At 37.9% G+C, this 19,071-nt stretch overlaps 5 protein-coding genes across 5 annotated transcripts; 3 read left to right on the plus strand and 2 right to left on the minus strand.

The window, feature by feature from the left end:
• The first annotated feature begins 1,330 nt into the window (after positions 1–1,330).
• On the plus strand, positions 1,331–10,001 carry LOC137709382 (uncharacterized). Its single transcript, XM_068448476.1, has 12 exons — positions 1,331–2,640; positions 2,934–3,111; positions 3,247–3,396; positions 3,576–3,704; positions 4,076–4,155; positions 4,441–4,822; positions 6,290–6,335; positions 7,129–7,174; positions 8,156–8,227; positions 8,759–8,831; positions 8,989–9,084; positions 9,350–10,001. Exons 1-12 carry the CDS (start codon positions 1,490–1,492, stop codon positions 9,764–9,766), a joined length of 2,820 nt encoding a protein of 939 aa, XP_068304577.1. The 5' UTR covers positions 1,331–1,489; the 3' UTR covers positions 9,767–10,001.
• Positions 10,002–10,902: 901 nt separating this feature from the next.
• On the plus strand, positions 10,903–11,747 carry LOC137708515 (triphosphate tunnel metalloenzyme 3-like). Its single transcript, XM_068447611.1, has one exon. The coding sequence runs from the start codon at positions 10,903–10,905 to the stop codon at positions 11,623–11,625; it is 723 nt and encodes a 240-aa protein (XP_068303712.1). The 3' UTR covers positions 11,626–11,747.
• A 144-nt stretch (positions 11,748–11,891) lies between these two features.
• On the minus strand, positions 11,892–14,113 carry LOC137708516 (uncharacterized). Its single transcript, XM_068447612.1, has 3 exons — positions 13,867–14,113; positions 12,518–12,576; positions 11,892–12,415 (listed from the first exon to the last, which is right to left on the minus strand). Exons 1-3 carry the CDS (start codon positions 13,975–13,977, stop codon positions 12,076–12,078), a joined length of 510 nt encoding a protein of 169 aa, XP_068303713.1. The 5' UTR covers positions 13,978–14,113; the 3' UTR covers positions 11,892–12,075.
• Positions 14,114–14,601: 488 nt separating this feature from the next.
• On the plus strand, positions 14,602–17,542 carry LOC137707712 (DEAD-box ATP-dependent RNA helicase 35-like). Its single transcript, XM_068446617.1, has 3 exons — positions 14,602–14,726; positions 15,037–15,946; positions 16,456–17,542. The coding sequence occupies exons 2-3, from the start codon at positions 15,048–15,050 to the stop codon at positions 17,318–17,320; spliced, it is 1,764 nt and encodes a 587-aa protein (XP_068302718.1). The 5' UTR covers positions 14,602–14,726; positions 15,037–15,047; the 3' UTR covers positions 17,321–17,542.
• A 109-nt stretch (positions 17,543–17,651) lies between these two features.
• LOC137707713 (uncharacterized) lies at positions 17,652–18,670 on the minus strand. Its single transcript, XM_068446618.1, has 2 exons — positions 18,012–18,670; positions 17,652–17,878 (listed from the first exon to the last, which is right to left on the minus strand). The coding sequence occupies exons 1-2, from the start codon at positions 18,531–18,533 to the stop codon at positions 17,774–17,776; spliced, it is 627 nt and encodes a 208-aa protein (XP_068302719.1). The 5' UTR covers positions 18,534–18,670; the 3' UTR covers positions 17,652–17,773.
• Positions 18,671–19,071: the final 401 nt, after the last annotated feature.

Raw genomic sequence — 19,071 nt, forward strand, 5'->3', positions numbered from 1 at the left:
GATGGACTAAACCTGACGATGGATGGCTCTAGTATAATTTTGATGGCGCCTGGGAAGAACGAACAAACCGTGGAGGATTGGGGGTAATCCTCAGAAACAGCTATGGTGATTTTGTTGCTGTGCTCTCTGCGCGAGTCGAGTTTGCGGCATCAGCGCTGCATGTGGAGCTTCTTGCCGCGCGAAGTGCTCTCCTGTTCATCAAACAAATCCATCATCATGAGTCTCGGGTTGTGCTGGAAGGGGATTTTCTTATTACCATTGCCACCATGAACGGCCATGGAGATGATAGCTCTCCCCTGGGTCCAATAATCAACGATATCCATGCGTTTCTCAGTGACTTTTCGCAGACAAAGCTCCATCATGTCAGACGGGAGGAAAACCAGGTGGCTCACAGGCTTGCTCGCGCTGGAGTTGGAAGCTTTCAGGAGCTAATATGGCTGACGGAACCTCCGTACTTAATTTTGGATGCTTTTATTTGAAGATGCATCAAATTAATTTGTATTTGCCTGGCGATGTGAGGATAGTAAACACTTGTTTATTTGTGCGAGATGTTTTTTTTTTTCCTTCCATCAGGTTGAAAGCTCCAGGCTCTTGCATAGGTTTTTACTGAGGTTCATGTTAACACACTATTCATACTTTGTGCCGATTCCTCTCTTATCAATGAATATCATACTCAAAAAAAAAAAAAAAGGACATTAGATGAAGGCCAAATTCCACTTTTGGTTCATATCGTTGGCCCAAATTTTCACTTCTATTCATGGCGTTTTAGTTGGACCTTTCAACATAGGCATGTTACGTGTAGAAGCATTTTTGCAAAAGTTAAAAGAGATAATATTTACTAGCGATATGAGCGAAGTAAGTGTAAAATATCACATTGTAATTATAACACAAGGGGATGACAAATAAAAGGATAGATACTGATGTTATTGATTTTTCTGTATCACATTGTAACTATAACACAAGGGGATGACAAATAAAAGGGATAAATACTGATGTTATTAATCTTTTATTCCTCTCAGTATTTTGATAGTACATAGAACGCTCTATTTATAGAGCAACTTCAACGCACACCTTTTAAAAATACAATTCTTCTTCATTTCCCAAGTCAGCATGTCTCCAACTATTAAGTACTCACTCTTAATCTATATAATTAAATTCAGAGAGAAATCACACTCTAAACAAATTTTCTGATTCCACTAACAAAAAATTACTTCCGCCGACTTTCTCTACGTATCTTTGTATTTTATTTTGGCATCCATCAACAGTTAAGCACCCAAATTCAAATTAGAGAGCGGAAAGTAAATGACAAGTTTTATTTTGGAATAAATCACAAGTTTTTAGGGAGTGTTTAATAATTTTTTTACTTTATGATTCTTTTCTTGGTCAATGTGAACGGGATTTGATGTCCAAACCAAAGGCGGGGTTTCCTTCCCTCATGAATTCACAGAATTGAAGCTAAGCGCCCACTGTTGGACAACAACGAGCATCAATGGCAGTGGACGTTGCAGAATTTCAATGGAGAAAGTTCTTGAGCTCGCTTCGAGACGCCGAGTCGGAATTATCAGGTTCAATTTCCATCATGTACTTCAGAACAATAAAAAGTCTCATCTCTTCCTTCAAGTCGATCAAAAATGGGGCCAGAGAGATAGATATAATGCCCCGCCCTCCTTACGACAACTCTGAAATCATCGATTTTCTCTACAAACTCAACGACGCGTTGGCCGAGTGCCGAATCTTCGCAAGGGAATGCAAGGAGCTCAACAAGAAGCTCTTACTCTTCAACCCTTTTGGATTTTACTTCATCCAGAAGATGAATAATCGACTGGATGGATTGAGGAAGGAGCTGGAGAGTTTGGGGGGCGCCCGGCGGCTGGACAATGACGTCGGAGATTGTTGGGCTGAGGAGGTGGAAATACCACCTTGTCCAGTTGTTGATGGGTTTGATGAGCAGGTTGTTTATGGGTTTGATGAGCAGGCAGAGAAAGTTGAGGACTTGCTGTGTGGGGAGGGCTCTACCGGAAATGGGTTTAGGACAATTGGGGTGTTGGGGATTGCTGGTGTGGGTAAGACCACCCTGGTGCACAAGGTTTTGAAAATGGAGAGAGTTAAGGGTAAGTTTAATCCTATAATTTGGTTACCCTTTTCGGGTATGAGGAAAGAGGAAGAACAGTATAGTAGGTTTAGCTTTGAGACGTGCATTGTCGATAATTTGGGCCAAACTCTGGATGGGAGGATAGTTGGCCTTGGTAAGCTCTTGGAAAGGCTCAACCAACTGTTTTCTGGTAAGAGGTATCTGATTGTGTTGGATGATGTGCAGCAGCGCCACATTAACATTGAGGATCGCTTATGGCGCGGATTGCCTAAGGGTAGCGGTGGTGCGGTCATTGTCACTAGTAGGTTAACAGAAGTGGCTCGAAAGGTGGTGGAAGAAAGGGACTTGATTTATGTTGAGCCTTTGGACAAAGAAATTTGCTGGAGCATATTTGAGGAGACTATGAAGAATAACAAAGAAGTTTTAAACATTTCATGTCACACAACTTTGCGTAAGATTGAGAATGAAATTAAGGATCAATGTCATGGCCTTCCATTGGCTGCTAAGGCGCTTGCAGGAATCATTCCGGAGCAGATTCGTGAGATTGAGTATTCTTCTAAACCCCTCTTTTTCGTTGATGGGTTTTGTAGATATATGGGTGAATTTGTGTACTTCATTCTTCAGTGTAACTCCTTTATTGTGATAGTGTTACATACATATAATATTGAATTTCGTGGAGTATAGACTAATGCTTAGTATTTGATGCTGCTGTACCTTGAATTTGTTTCAAGTTCTTTTATATATGAAGTGAACTAAATAAGGTGATTCGTATATTTGTTAAGATTTGGCTCCCCAAAATTCATATTTACATGCAATAAGAATACTGTGGATCAAATTGTAGGTCCAAACGTTTCTTGAAGGAGATGTATATACCTGATGAATTGCTTAAACATGATTTGGTTGGTGAACCTTCTGTCGACATACCAAGCTGCCCAGTTTTAGTGTTTGTTGATATAAAAGATGAAAAGCTTGGAGTACAACTCCATAACGAATTTTGCTACCGTCTTAATAAAAAGCAGGTATTATTTTCTCTTTATAATTGTCTCTCCTTGAGGAAAGGCATTTTGAAATGATTATTTTAAAAAAGAAATCTGACCTGTATGATTGTAAACATGCTTAACTTGATAGTGTTCAAATTATAATTTCTTTCCTAGGTCTTTGCTGTGCTGGAAGAGGACTCTGATTCTAAGGGACCAATAAAGGTAGAGGATCCTGAGGGCGTGCTAAAGGAGGTTTATGGTGCTCTACATAAGAGTAAAAAATATGAGTTTGCTGATGATATTCAAAAGAGGATGAGAATTATAGTGAGTAGCATGTTAAATTTATCCCTATAGCCAATTGTTCAACACTTTTTCTTCTGTTTTTGGTTTTTGAATTTGTATTTATAATTTCAACAATTTCTGACATACATTTTGGATATTTTTCCCTTAATTAATCTTTGGGTTGTGCTGTAGCTGTCTTTCTAACATATATTTCTTTTCAGATTGTTGGTGGGGGTGATGTGGTTAACCGGATTCTTGGAGTTATTTGTGATCTGAAATTACCAGAGTCGCCCTCCATTGTGCCAATATCACATGGGACTGAAAATAACATCCCACTTTCGTTTGGATGGGTAGGACATCTTTTAGTTTATGAAAGCATCTTTCAAGGGATCAATTATTTTTCTTCTTTTGTTGTTGATTGAGGTGGGTTTTAGGAATAAGGTGAGGTTTTGGGAAGAGTGCTGGGTCGGGACAACTTTGAGCCCTTACATGATTCCAGAGCATGATTTGATAACTACTATTAAGTATATACAGACATGTAGAAGGTGTGTGTGGTTTAGAGCTTCGGAAGAGGGTCTAATTTCATTGTCACATTAGAATGAAACTGAAAGTGGCTGTTACCTACTTCTGCACTTTCTTCTTCTGCTTTCTGTCTAAAATTTGTTTGCTAGGTCAGTATTGTATGCTTCTTTTAAGTTATAATTTGTTTGCTATTTTGCAGGAGGTGCCTAAAGTTGATCGTCAATCAGTGACATCATTCCTGTATCAAGTAAAAGAGGCACAACAGATAAAAACTGACAGGTCTAACTCATATTTATTGTTTTCTTATTAAAACAAGTTGGAATTTGAGGAAAAGTACAATAAGGGTTTGGGCAAACAAGCCAGGCTTGAGACAATATATTGATAGACCGTTTCCAGTAGACAAACAAGCCAAACTTGAGTATGTTTTAATGGATCCCATAATTTGGTTCTAAGAAAATTTAGAAATTGAATGGTGTTGGGTTATATATGGGGCTTTTGTATGTGAATTGCATATTTGTTATAGGCTTCCAGTGGTAATCTTATGTGATTATTATTGGGTTTCAGCTGGCATATTCTCATTAAGATGAGAACTACTCAAAGTTCTACAGATCGTAAAGAAATACCACACTCTTTTCATGTATTTCGTCCTGTTCACAAAGGGGCCACAGAAACTGAGGTTCACAAAGGGGATACAGAAACTGAGGTTCACAAAGGGGCTACTGAAACTGAGGTTCACAAAGGGGCAAGAGAAACTGAGGTTCACAAAGGGGCTACAGAAACTGAGGTTCACAAAGGGGATACAGAAACTGAGATTCACGAAGGGGATACAGAAACAGAGGTTCACAAAGGGGCAACAGAAATTGAGGTTCACAAAGGGGCTACAGAAACTGACGTTCACAAAGGGGCTACAGAAACTAAGGTTCACAAAGGGGCTACAGAAACTGAGGTAACCAAGTGCTCAATTCCCCATCCCCAAACCCCCTACTCTATCCATTTGAATCACTTCTTTGAGATAAAAAGAAAGATCACCATTTTATTTGGACCAACAAAAAATCTCTCATTTCATGCCTTTACCCTCTAGTGTTAAGTATTATTCTCAACGGGCCTATCTTTTCTGTGATCCTGAGATTAATGAAGTAGTCAATGAATGATGATGACGTCATACTTTAACTTAAATTGTAGATTAGTTCAGTTTATAGAAAATATTTGTTACTTGTCAGTTGTCAATTTAATATATTTTCTTAGACCTTTGCTCTTGATTTTATTTCCTTCTCTTCTTCAAGCATCCTTTACCTTCATAAATTATAATATCTTTGTAGATAACACCTTGGCAGTGGAGAAATCCATAATAGAGGGCTGGCTTAACCATAATGGTAATCAGAGGTATGTGCTGACGTTAGTACCACACAAATGCTGGTGGCAGCACTGTAGAAATTTTATATTGCGTGGACTGCATCATGTTAAGTCAATCACATCAAAGGTGCAGATCCCATTGCAACCTTTGATTACTCTATGACAGAAAGACTTCAAAGCTTTCCTTGTAATTTGAGATAAAATGTGTTCACCACTACATGGAGAAATATTCCACCTCCCTCCTATACACCTCTAAGTTTCATCTTTGGTATTTGTGGAAGGTTGGTATTGGGTCCTAATAGGCTTGATGTAGGCTTCTTGGATCCTGATTATAGCCTATATCCAACGGATCTTGAATTTCCAAAAATACCCTTGACTTCAAGAACTTGAGAACACAAACATGAATTCATTAAGTTTTCTAATTTAAGTAAACAAAACGGTTTAGGCATCCAAAGGTTTTATGGGTTTGTTTCACACTGTTGTGACAATAACAAAAGACCTTCCAGATATCAACAATTCTTTAGGTAGTGTTTGGATAAAATAGACAGAGGTGCTTTTATAGTGGTTCCTGGAGAAACACTTATTGCTTGCTAGTGAATATAAGAAGCACTTGGGTTACTACTTATTAGAGGTTTATGCTTTTCTTAAAAGTTCCCACTAATTAGAATACTACTAAGTAGAAGTGCTTTATACAAAGTACTCTCAATTAGGTGAGGAGTGCCAGTATGAGAGTCCTTGTGAACTTAAATCTTATTAACGTTGGCTAGTTTGATATTTCTTGGGCCTTTTCTGCCCCGTCATGGTTGGTTCCGATTTATTTGGAATGATCATCAATATTTACTGGGTGAATCAAATGGTTAGCCGGATTCATGGTGAAATTTCTTGTAATCACCATGACTTCAGGGATATGATCCTGACTTGTTTGTACTTTGAATTGGCGGTTGGTAAAAGAGGTTTCAACATGCAGTACTGAAGGACCACATATGAACAATCTACTTATGAAGTCTGTACTTTTTCATTTTTATTTAATTCTCCTTACCCTCACTTCTCATTTTTTTAGGATAATCTCGAATTATCAGGAGGATTCTGGAGCTATTTCAGCTTGGGTAAGAGTATACAAGGCAGCCACCAAGTTTTTGGATTTTGGTTTTGGGTTTTTGTTTTTTATATTTTCGTTTTCCTTCTTAATCCTGTCAGATATTCCCTTTTTCCATTCATTGATACATAGCTGTATGGTTTTCCCTTTAAGAATCAATTTTGCTAGAAATCAGTTCAATAGGAAACTTTTAACCATTTGGTTATTCGCTAGATGAAGATGTCATTGTTTACCTGAAATCCATGCTGCAATTTATTTGATTTACTCGCTAGATGTCTAAATGCTCCGTGAATGTTAAATAGGCATTCTGAAAACCTGATGGAGTGTAAACCTGATGGAAAACAACAAAACTGATGGATGATAATGCGGAGAACTAAAAATGAGTGCAGAAGCACATGAAATAGGAAAGACTGCCAATAAAGCATTATTAATTCTTTTATTCAAGATATAGTGTAATGAGATGGGTGCATGGACCTTTTAATGAACTTTTCTATATTCTAATAGGACCACAGTTCCTGATTATATACTATTTTTCCAATGAAAACCAAATATATTACCATAAAAACAGACCAGGGTTCCTGTTGTGTTTATGTTTATTGGTTTGAGGACTTCATCATCTTCTTTAATTGACACATATCTAAATATTGGTAATGTTATATTCTTGTTTTCTTGGTATGGGGTCCATAAATTACTTTGTGAAGATAAAAATTCTCTTTCATTTGGAGTTGGTCTTATGATATTCAAGTTTAATGACCTTAATAAATACTATAAGTACAGTGTCTTGTCTATTTATATGCCAACAGGAGTTGATGCTCCAAGATCATGCGGAGGTTACTGGTCTACTGCAAGGTAGTTATTTAGCTTATGTTCATGTAATTGAGAAGTTGGTTTGAAAACTCTTGTTATATATTTTGTATCTGTTAGTGATTGTGTTACTACCATTTTGTGTGTTGTTTAAGCACTTTAGACAGTCACAGATGTGCTCGTTAGATTTCTATCAAGGGAAATCGAGAAGATCTATGGTCATGCTGGTGGCAAATGCACATTTTTAAATACATATATCTAACTTTGTAGTTTTAAGTTTTTTTAGTGTACTTATTTTTATTAATATAAGGGTTAATCTGTTAGTATTGAAACTCTTGAATCTTAACCCTTCAAGACACCAACAAAAGCCATTAAAACTATAGAATCCCTGAATCAGGTCATGTTGATGTCAGCTTTAATCATAATAAGCCTTCACCATGACCTGCTAAGTTACCCTGTTGGTGTCATACAGCATTAAACACAAAAACTGTACAGTAAAGGCTACATGAGCTCAATCTTTAAGATGAGGACTTAATTTATGCATTCCCTGGCCTTTTTCGTGCTTGTTTACATTGCCAATTAGGTGTTAAAAATCTAGTCTATTGGTGTATACAATACCCTGTTTTCATTGCTGCGTTGAAATTACCATCAGTTTTTACACAATGGTTTTATCCCACGAGTCATGACGTATGATTTTTATAGTTACCGACGTAATTAGCAGGGTGTAACGCTTCATATATACTTTAAGCCAAGTTGAATACATAATGTTACTATGAATAGTCATTGAAACATGCTGGTTAAGGAGCAGATGTCCACAGTACAAACTCCATGTTTTATGAATTTCTGGTACTGCAACATGAATACTGCTGGTGGCCTGGCATGTATACTTGTGGTTGACCAGCAGTGCAGAAGCATGGAGTCTGCACTTGATATTGAATTAATATGGCACTCCAGCTCAGATGTTTTAGGTTTTTTGTTATTAGAATATTCGTTCTTTGATGTTAAAATTATTTTTGTCCCAAACAGGTCCTTAAAATCACTTGTAAACGTAGAGGTTATGAAGCATGGTCGTTTGGAACCACTAAAAATTCCTAGCGGGTAAATAATCAAACTTATATTCACCTCATTTTTGTTGCTTTTGACTCGAACACTTACATTTTAAATTGATTATACTAATGTGTAATTTAGTTTCTTAAATATGTTGTTATGAACCATGCTTCATTCTCTCATCTCAAATCTCACTGGTTTGCATGATTAAATGGAGAAAAATTGTTTCTTGACTTTTCATTATGCCGTCTTCCCGCCATTTTTCCTTTTTCCCCCTTGGATTTGATAATTGTTTTACTCCAAACAGATGGAAATTTTCATTAGTGTATCAAGTATTGACGAAGCGACTATGGACTATTTATTTCCCCTATCTTGGCATATTTCTGTCATTGTCAAACAAACTGAAGGGCAATGCTCTGTACACACACACACACATATACATTCTTCTATTACCAAGCCATCTTTTTTCATGATATGTATCCATGTGTGCATGGACAAATGGACAACAGAGGAACAAATTCACAAACATGCATACTGATGCGGAATTCTTGCTGGCATTCTAAGTTTCTTTTTGGTGTACAGAATCAAGTCAATTGTTTGTCTTAACTTGCCAAGCGATCTTGGGGGATCATCCAATATGAACAAAGATCGAAAAGTGAGGTTCTTTAGTTTTTAGCTCTTTACCTTTTATTTGTGTGAGTGCACAGGCTAATGATTTTTGTATTTTTCGTTAGAATTTGCAAACAGTGTTCTTCGTTATTTCCTTTTTACAGTCGTAAATTAACACTTTATTGGTTGGAATTGAACAACAGAACATGAACCCATCGGTCATAAATGATGGACAGCTTGAAATTGTCGGTTTGAAAGGAGTTTTACTGGCTCAGAATGAACGTATTTATCTTGATCAGGTCATATAACATCTTGCATTTATGTTTAGACTTTTCGATTGTTTCTTTCTTTTATTTTATTTAATCTCTAATTTGTAAAACTACCCAGATATTACACATACGCATCAGGCAAGAAAAATATACCATAAAGCCAAATTTTGATTTTTAGGAACTTGATTTCAGTACTTAGTTCTTTATGTGCTTGTAACAAGCGAGCAAATTTATGATATGTGTTTGAATTTTAGAAATGAAGTCACCGATGAATTGCTTTTCCCTCCTCTGTTAGGTACAAGAAATTCGTTTTGAGTTTAAGGGTGCTGCAGAATCTGTAAAGATGAGGATTGATGGATCACCATTGAAACAAATACCACCTGGGATGATAGATATTAAAATCTCTAGACACTCTCAAGTCAACATTCTTGGCAACGGAGATTGCGCGGCAAAAACAGGTACCTCTGACTCATTGGAACCCCGTGCTTCTGGAACCGATGATAATAGCAATGCGAAAGATAAGTCAACTGAGGAAAGTAGCAATGCTCAAGATAGCTATAAAGAACGTAAGAAGTTTGGTTCAGCAGACACTTTCAAATACTCTGAAACCGAGGATAATAGCAATGCGAAAGATAAGTCAACTGAGGAAAGTGGCAATGCTCAGGATAGCTCTAAAGCACATAAGAAGTTTGGTTCCGCAGGCACTTCCTAAATCCGTAATCCTACAGCCATCACTCTCTGTATTTTACTTGCCCAACCCCCTGAAATTACATTGTCCTCTTACACATTTCACCATATTATATCAAACAATTTTGCTGCATGAATTTCATCTAATTCGTCGTTGTAAATAGTTTGGATATTGCCATAACTCATGAACTTGTATCGAATTTCAAGTGGAGAACAAAAGCAATGTGTAGCAAGAGGACTTTCTTCTACTTGTTTCTCAATTGATTGTTTGAGAAGTTCAGTGTTCCAGTCATCTAGCACGTTGTTCATCTCATATGAGACATCTTTCAGCTTCTCCAACCAGTCTCTCACAGAGGCTTCCTTCACTTGCCTCGTCTCTGCATCGGCCATTCTTGGCGTCGGATTTGGTTGACAATTGAAGAAGAAAAACAAGGAATATATAAAGTAAGAAATGCAGAATGGTTCTGCTATTGCCCTTCTTCTCCCCAGTTTATGTATTGTCCAATACCAACTCCATGTCAACTATTCCAGCAGCAAAGAGAATAATGGACCGACTATAATAATTTAGTATCAAACGTGTCATTCAAGTTAGTTGAATCTAACACATCCAGCTTAATTCCAAGCAAGAAAGAATATCACCAAACCAAAATGTCAACTAGCAATTGATAGTTGTAATACAAGGGCAAGTTTCACATATTCCCTTCAACATAGGGGGCATCTCAATCGTTTTGAGGTTTGTCAATTTCCTCCATTTTACCACAGGTAGGAAGCTCGATATTAAATTATTAAGTTTGATTTATTGTGATGTTTAACCTGCACCACATAACAAACGTTATCTTTATTTGGATCTCGACCTAAAACTAAAATTTCGAAGTAACCTAGTGGGACCAAAATTGAAATTTGTGCAGGGAAAATTTCTACTACATTTTCTGGCTATTTTGTCCCCATTTTGGTGTCTTTTTTTTTGTCTCTTCTTTATTTGCTTGACATGTGTTCATTCACTTAAATCAAGCTGAGGAGGTGTTAGTATAATGTCACAAATATAAGGGAATTTTGTGAAAACTCGATAAATCTCAAAGAGTGTTAGTGTCATTAAGTCATTTTATGTCAAGTAAACGGACACATGTCAAAGAAAGAAGGAGACATGAAAGGGACACCAAAATGGTGACACCAGATCCGCAGCCACATTTCTCACCACCAAGTGCTTCCATATCCTGTTATCAACGACATTGTTCACTCGTTTGGTCCTTCCTTCAGCAAACCCCCAAAGCAATGGAAGTGGAAGTGAAGCTCCGCCTCCCAGACGCCGCCGCACACCAAAAGCTCACCGACCTCCTCTCCCCCTTCCACACCCAAACCCTAATCCAAGAGAACATCTTCTTCGACGGCTCCAACTCCGAGCTCTCCTCCAACCTCGCCATCCTCCGCCTCCGTTTCTACGACGTCGACAGGCGCTGCGTCCTCTCCCTCAAGGCCAAACCCGTCATCTCCGGCGGCGTCAGCCGAGTCCTAGAGCTGGAAGAGCCCTTCGACCCTGTCCTCGGCCGCGTCTGCGTGGCCGAGCCGTGGAGGCTCACGGCCGTTGACTCCTCCGACATCTTAAAGCGCGTGAGGGAGGAATACAGTGTTGGAGGAGGGCAAGGGTTTGTGTGCTTGGGTGGGTTTAGGAACGTGAGGGGTGTGTATAAGTGGAAGGGGCTGAAGATAGAGGTGGACGAGAGTATTTACGATTTTGGGACGTGTTACGAGCTCGAGTGTGAGAGCTCCAACCCTGACAGGGATAAGCAGGTTCTGGAAAACTTGTTGGAAGAGAACGGGATTAGGTTTCGGTACTCGGAGGTCTCCAAGTTTGCGATTTTCCGGTCCGGGAAGTTGCCGGAGTGAAGGCTACTTTGGAACTTGGACGCCAAGTAATTGGTGTGTAAATTGCATTGGGATTCAAAGCTTTCTCATGTAGAAAATGTAGTGCTTGTGCATTATCTTTCAATTAACAAAATAATTCCCTAGTAACGTGCAATTGTGCTTATGCTTAACAAACCGTGAATGACTGTTAGCCGTTGATGATGTGTGTTGGTTCACTTCGGTTTTTTCCTCCGACGCGATTCTGTTTTTCTTTTGGTATGGTTCTTCCGAGTTTAAGTTCCGTTGCGGAAATGGGAACAGTGTGTAGCAGAGACTCAACAATTCAACTTTTAACGACTACAAACAATAAGAACAGATCGGAAAAGATGGTAGATGCCACAACTTCCGGGACTGATAATGTTGTAATAACAGTAATATTTTCCGACCTGCCCCAAGTTTCTAAAGAAACAGTCTAAAACACTGCGAAACATTTTATTTTACTTTCTTTCTTTCTGAAGGCAACTTGTTAAGCTCCTCGTCATCCTCATCCTCCTCATCATCATCGTCTTCATCATCATCATCACCATCATCATCTTCATCATCATCTTCATCATCGTTTTCTCCATTGCCATTAGCCTCAACCTCATCATCAGAATCTTCTTCGTCATCATCACTATCTTCTTCCGAATCATTACCGTCATCCTCATCATTATCGTCACTGTCCTCATCGTCGACATCTTCATCATCATCAGAGTCGTCATCCTCTAGTTCACCTGCATCGTTGTTTTCAGCATCAGGCTCTTTCCCTTTATTAAGTTCGGACATTGGAAACCTGAAATGCAGTCTCATACGCACTGCCCCATCACTTTCCATTCCCCATACTATGGAGATACAACAAACAATACAAAAAGTATATGCAAAATGTCTTTCCTACCTCTGATCTGTTCTCACTGAATCTTGAAACACATCACGATCATCACGCAAAGATCCAACCTATTAAATAACAAACATAAAGCCAACCTGAGAAATGTAATAAAATGCATAACATGTATCTAAAAACGTAGAATTTGGAATCAAGCAAGCTCTTCACTCCAATCATTCTTCATTCAAAGAAAGCAGAAAATCCATATCCTTCATTGAAAGAAAAAAAAAAAAGCAGAAAAGTTCCGTATCATATACGAGTAATGCAGAGACCTCGAGAAAAAAAAAAGGGACTGTTAGGCAAAATGTTATGTCTACATACACTATCCCACCAGTATGATCCATACACGGAAATATAAGCATCTTTCTTTCAAATTGTAACATCAGAAATGCTCAAATCTTCAGCCCGCCATTGTAGCCCCAAATAAAAAATGCTCAAATGTACATGTTTAGACAACATTAAAGAGCATGATGGTCTGAAAACCAGTTTTCTTCTTACTATAAATAAGATAAAGCTAAACCCATCACCACAAGAGCATGTAAATATATCATTGGAATTAATCGCTTCTGCAAAAACGAAGCTTGTATTAAAGGCTTCCAAGAAAACATTAGTGCTTCAATTGTGGAAAGGAGAACAGTTCAATCTGAAAGCCTTACACTTTATCATTCTATTTGCTGATGAGAAACTGTAAGAAAGGAAAAATCAAATAGAATACTAACGTTCGATTACAGTTGTACTTCAACAGAAAACCGTGCATATTCAATCTTGATGATGTTTAATTATGTTGGAAGAAATTTCAAGGAACCCACTTCACTCCAAGACGTATATTTTTTTTTTTTACGAAGAAACGATAACGTTTTTATTGATTTAAGTATAAGTACAATCAACTAGGAGAAAAACCCGATAATATATGTTGGTGCCTCGAACCAAAAAGAAGAACCCTAATCTGAACCTAAGAAGTGTTGCAGCAGGATGCCCCCAATAAGTAAAAACAGCCAAATAACACTTTGCATCGAATCAAAACCTAAACGTAGAGGTAGACGCAAGAAAATTCACAGACTTGTTAATGGACGACTACAAATTAACGCAAGCATTCATAAAATCATTGATAACGACCCAGAGAAAAAGAATCATCATAGTTCAATCAATTGTATCAATTTTTGAGCTTCATGGTATATATAATTCACGCAAGTCAAATTCAAAATCACAGAAAAAAATCATTTGGTAATGAATAGTGAGCCCCGGCAAGAAATGAAATTCATTATGAGCTAATTGGAGGAGATTATGAGCAAACAAGTCAAAATTAGAGAAAATAATTATAAGAAAAATAATAATATAATTAGGGATTGAGTGATGAGTACCTGAAAAATCAGTAAAAGAAGAGATTGGTGAGCAAGAATGGCAGCATCCACCAGCAAAGAAAGCAGCGTAAAATCAGCTGCAGTAGTGTGGAGGGAACTCTGGATCTCCATTGTAGCAGAGGGGAGTGGTGTAGGCTGTAGCTAAACTACGAGTAGAAAATATCACGCACTTGACAAGTAGAGGGGACAAGTGTTGCAATTCGCTCAAACCCTTGGAGATGGTGGCTGACTGCCGGTGCTGCTCGCGGCGGTGAACTTTTCTGTGTTTCTCTCAAGCTTTTTATGCCGGATTAGTTGTTTGAAAGGAAGGAGAAGGGACAGGCAATTAACACAACAGGGTCATTTAAGTCTTTTTACGTGTAACAAAGGGCAAAAATCTAAAAACCGTGGAAACAAGGCAAAGTCTTTTTAAATAATTCATCAAACGAAATATCAAATTCAAGATAAAATGTATGAATTTCACGAGGTACATTATGGGTTCAAATTTTAACGTTTTTCTAATACGACAGGATGTTGACTAGAAAAAAAATAAAATATCTATATAAGTCTTTTTAATTTTTGAAAAACTGAATTTGAGTAACGAAACCATAAACTGATTTTCTTATATAAAAATGAGTTTATAAGAATAAAAAATATTTATAAATTATATAATAGGTTAATAAAAAAAATACATTAATAAACAGTTAAATAATAAATTATAAAATATAATTTAAATAGATATTTCTATCGTTACCCCTTTTCCAAAACCGCGGGATATAAACCTTTGAGACTCAGAAGAAAACCCATCAAATCCATCTGGTTTTGCAGAAGCTGTAGGCATCACGCCCCCTATCGTTCTTCTTCTTTCTTCTGCTGTGACTGTAAGTTTTCCCTCACCTCCTTCTTCTGCTTATGTAACCGTCGTTCTCTTCATTTCATTAGCATACCGTCGAATTGGGGATTTTTTTCTTAGTTTTGTGAATATCAGCTTAAATCGATAACCTTGTTGCATAAATTGATTAACTTTTTCTTTTTTCAGTTTCAATTCTATTGAGTGTTTTCTTGTGTAAAATTATATATATATTTCAAGATTTTGGTGTTAGGATTCTTGGGTCTCTTTAGTTTTTTCTGTTTTGGATATCCTATGTCTTGAATATTCAATAATTGCTGTAGATTTTTGTTTGACTGCAGGAACTTGAACCATGGAAGAAGAAGATGATTATTCTGAGTATGTTCCAGTGACGAAGCGACGAGCAATGGAGGCTCAGAAGATTCTTCAGCGCAAGGGGAAGTCTTCCGGGCTTGAGGAAGAGTTGGAGAAATCGATGCTTGCTGAAGCAAAACCTAGCCTTCTTGTAAAAGCATCACAGTTGAAGCGTGACGCTCCTGAGATTACTCCAGCTGAGGAGATTCTGCAACAAGAGAAGGAAATGATTGAGCACTTATCAGATCGCAAAACCCTCATGTCAGTTCGCGAATTGGCAAAGGGAATCACTTACACGGAGCCTTTACTGACAGGTTGGAAGCCCCCATTGAATATAAGGCGGATGTCGAGCCAGCAATGTGATTTTATTAGAAAGCAGTGGCACATCATAGTTAGTGGCGATGATATTCCACCACCTACTAAGAATTTTAAGGATATGAGATTTCCTGAACCGATTCTGAAGAAGTTGAAAACCAAGGGGATTGTTCAGCCAACCCCCATTCAGGTGCAAGGTCTTCCAGTGATTTTAACCGGGAGAGACATGATTGGTATTGCATTTACGGGTTCAGGAAAGACATTGGTTTTTGTGTTGCCTTTGATTATGATAGCATTGCAGGAGGAGATTATGATGCCAATTAATCAAGGTGAAGGGCCTTTTGGATTGATTATTTGCCCATCCAGGGAGCTTGCAAGGCAAACTTATGACGTGGTGGAAGAGTTTCTGCATCCTATGAGAGAGGCTGGATATCCAGAAATAAGGCCGTTGCTTTGTATTGGTGGAGTGGATATGCGTTCACAGCTGGAAATTGTGAAAAAAGGTGTCCATATAGTTGTTGCTACTCCTGGGAGGTTGAAGGATATGCTGGCAAAGAAAAAAATGAACCTCGATAGTTGTAGGTAGGGAATGCCATTATAAAAACTCTTAAAAGTCATTATTTTGAGGTGTTCCGTCTGCATTTCTATTAGTGTAATGTATAGCTACTAGAATACTGATATTTAGCAAACAACACTGCTTTTTCCTGTATACATAACTGAATCGTGAATCCCTAATGATTTTTATCTAATTGACTCTGATTTTTTTTGTAGTCCTTAACATGAAGTTTGTACATTGATGCAATTGAATTATGAGAAGTTCATTTTTTGGGTAGTTTTCCAATGATTTTAAGAATGCTTATGTTATTGGTTGTCGTCCATTAACAAGTGTTTGTGCATTTTCTTGCTTTTGCCCATACATTTAGGTTTCCAACTTTCGATACGGTTGTCTGATTTGGCTGGTTTTAGTTACGTTAAGTTATTGGGGCATCCTAATTCCTAGGTTTAAATAAAGATTCTGGCTATGATATACAATCTTTGATATGGAGAAACTTTTACCGTGCTTCGTAGACTTATGCTACTTTTATTTGCAGATATCTAACTTTGGATGAGGCAGATAGATTGGTAGATTTGGGCTTTGAGGATGACATAAGAGAAGTTTTTGACCACTTTAAAGGTCAACGACAAACACTTCTATTTTCAGCCACCATGCCCGCAAAAATTCAGAACTTTGCTAGAAGTGCTTTGGTAAAGCCTGTAACTGTAAATGTGGGAAGAGCTGGAGCAGCAAATCTTGATGTGATTCAAGAGGTTGAGTATGTGAAGCAAGAGGCCAAGATCGTTTACCTTCTTGAATGTCTACAAAAGACCCCACCACCTGTTCTAATATTTTGTGAAAACAAAGCTGATGTGGATGATATTCATGAGTATCTTCTGTTAAAAGGAGTGGAAGCAGTGGCCATACATGGAGGGAAGGATCAGGAAGAGAGAGAGTATGCCATTTCTTCTTTTAAGGCAGGGAAGAAAGATGTTTTGGTTGCCACTGATGTTGCCTCAAAGGGTTTGGATTTTCCTGACATTCAACATGTCATTAATTATGACATGCCACCAGAAATTGAAAACTACGTTCACAGGATTGGACGAACAGGTAGATGTGGCAAGACTGGAATAGCAACAACTTTTATAAACAAGAATCAAACTGAGACAACACTTCTTGATTTGAAACACCTCCTGCAAGAGGCAAAACAAAGGATTCCACCCGTTTTGGCTGAGCTTAATGATCCAATGGAAGATGTGGATGCAATTACAAATGCAAGCGGGGTTAAGGGTTGTGCTTACTGTGGTGGTCTTGGTCATCGTATCAAAGATTGCCCCAAACTAGAGCATCAGAAAAGCATGGCAATTGCCAGCTCTAGAAGGGATTATTTTGGATCCGGTGGTTACAGAGGGGAAATATAAGATTTATGTATACCTCCTTCACTGTTCACTTTACAAGCTGAAACAGGTGAAACTTTGATCGTTTGAACTCTTTTTTGTTTATTTAGGCATATGTAGTGAGCCTTTCCCTAGACGTGAGCCGTAACTTTAATTTGTTAGTGCTTCTAGACCATCTCATGTATGTCTTATAGATGTTTACATATTTGTATCTCATAATATAATATCTACGAACACGTTTTTGCATTGCTGTGAGCCTCTTTAATGGAAGAGTAAATGTTTAACATGCAGCTGTTAGAACAACTTATATAGAGATTATTGTCTGTTTAATTATGATATAACAGTAAAGTTCTAGCCATGAAAATAACAGAATATGGTTGTCTATATTAATAGAGAGGAGATTTGAACATGGTGTTTACAAATACTATCTGGGATTACATGTTGATGGAATCATCTATATAGTTTACAATAGATGCATCACATGAGGATCGCCAAAGTATTAGCTCTAAGATTTCTGTTGACCAGAGATGGATTTTGATCTCGGCGTAAAATATCTGACAAACTAGCTCCCATTCTTTGATCCTGTTTATCCATCAAATGCATTGAAATCAGTCAGCCAAACATTTCAGCATATGAGTGCTGAGAAAGAATGAAATTTTGTTTCAAACTTCCAACCAATAACTTATATATGTATTGAGGATATAGCATAATTTACCTGTGACGAGTAGATACTTGTGTTTCCATCGATAGACTTGAGTTCTATTGCTGCCAAACATCTGGGATCAATTTCTAGCATCTGAAACTGCTGATATATCTCCTTCATCAACTTGTTTCTCTCTTCTGCAATCTCCAACATTTCTTGCTTCATAGTTTCAGTTTCTTCTTCAAGAACTCTCAGTCGCTCATTTAGTTCTTCAACTTCACCAGTGCACACTACAGCCTTCCCCTTACCGGAAACATTGAGAGCCTTACTCGTTGAACCACCTCCAAGCAGCAGCTTTTTCTTCTCTGCTTTTTTAGAATCCGAAGCGCTTGAATCCTGCAACGGTTTTTTACCACTTGACAGAGTCTTCAACTTGCACCGAGTAAATTCTCTTTCCTTTCCTATCCTTTGGTGCACCAACATAGAACCATTGTCGTCAATTCCTTCCTCACTAATGTTTGCACTTGCACGCTTCATTCTCGAAAGCTCTTTTGTCGATGAAAATGTTTCGAACTCAGGTATAACAATTTCCATTGCAGAAAGTATAATGATTTTCCTTGGAATTTTTATAATTTGACAAGAATGTTAGGGCATACGACAGGTAAGAATTGGTTAAAGGCCATGTGGGGGGAGTGGCTTATGATTGCTTCCATGCTTTTGCTTCACTTGTAAGAAAGACGGTGGTGTTTGTAGTGTTATCATCAGTTATGGCCTATGGATGCGTACTTCAGAATTGCAGTACTGAGAGAGAGAGAGAGAGAGAGAGAGAGAGAGAGAGAGAGAGAGATAGAAAGGAAATTGCAAAGCAGTTGCAGGTATTGTCCTTTTCTGCAAATTTGGCCTCCATTCTTATTGGGAGGAGGAAATGTCAGCAAAATCCAAGCGAAGCGTAAGTTATACGCAAGCCCTTCCCTTCTGTTCTGATAAACAAGAAAATCGTCAGCTTTGTATGGTGGGCGAATTTGGCTCCATTCCAATTTCGAGCTGAGGCTTTCTAGTGAAGGAATCAACATAGAACCAAAGCTTCAGAAAATATTAGTCAAGTCCTTCACTTATTTGCCGATAGCGCTTA

The sequence above is a fragment of the Pyrus communis genome, chromosome 11, assembly GCF_963583255.1.
Source record: "Pyrus communis chromosome 11, drPyrComm1.1, whole genome shotgun sequence".
Taxonomy (NCBI): domain Eukaryota; kingdom Viridiplantae; phylum Streptophyta; class Magnoliopsida; order Rosales; family Rosaceae; genus Pyrus; species Pyrus communis.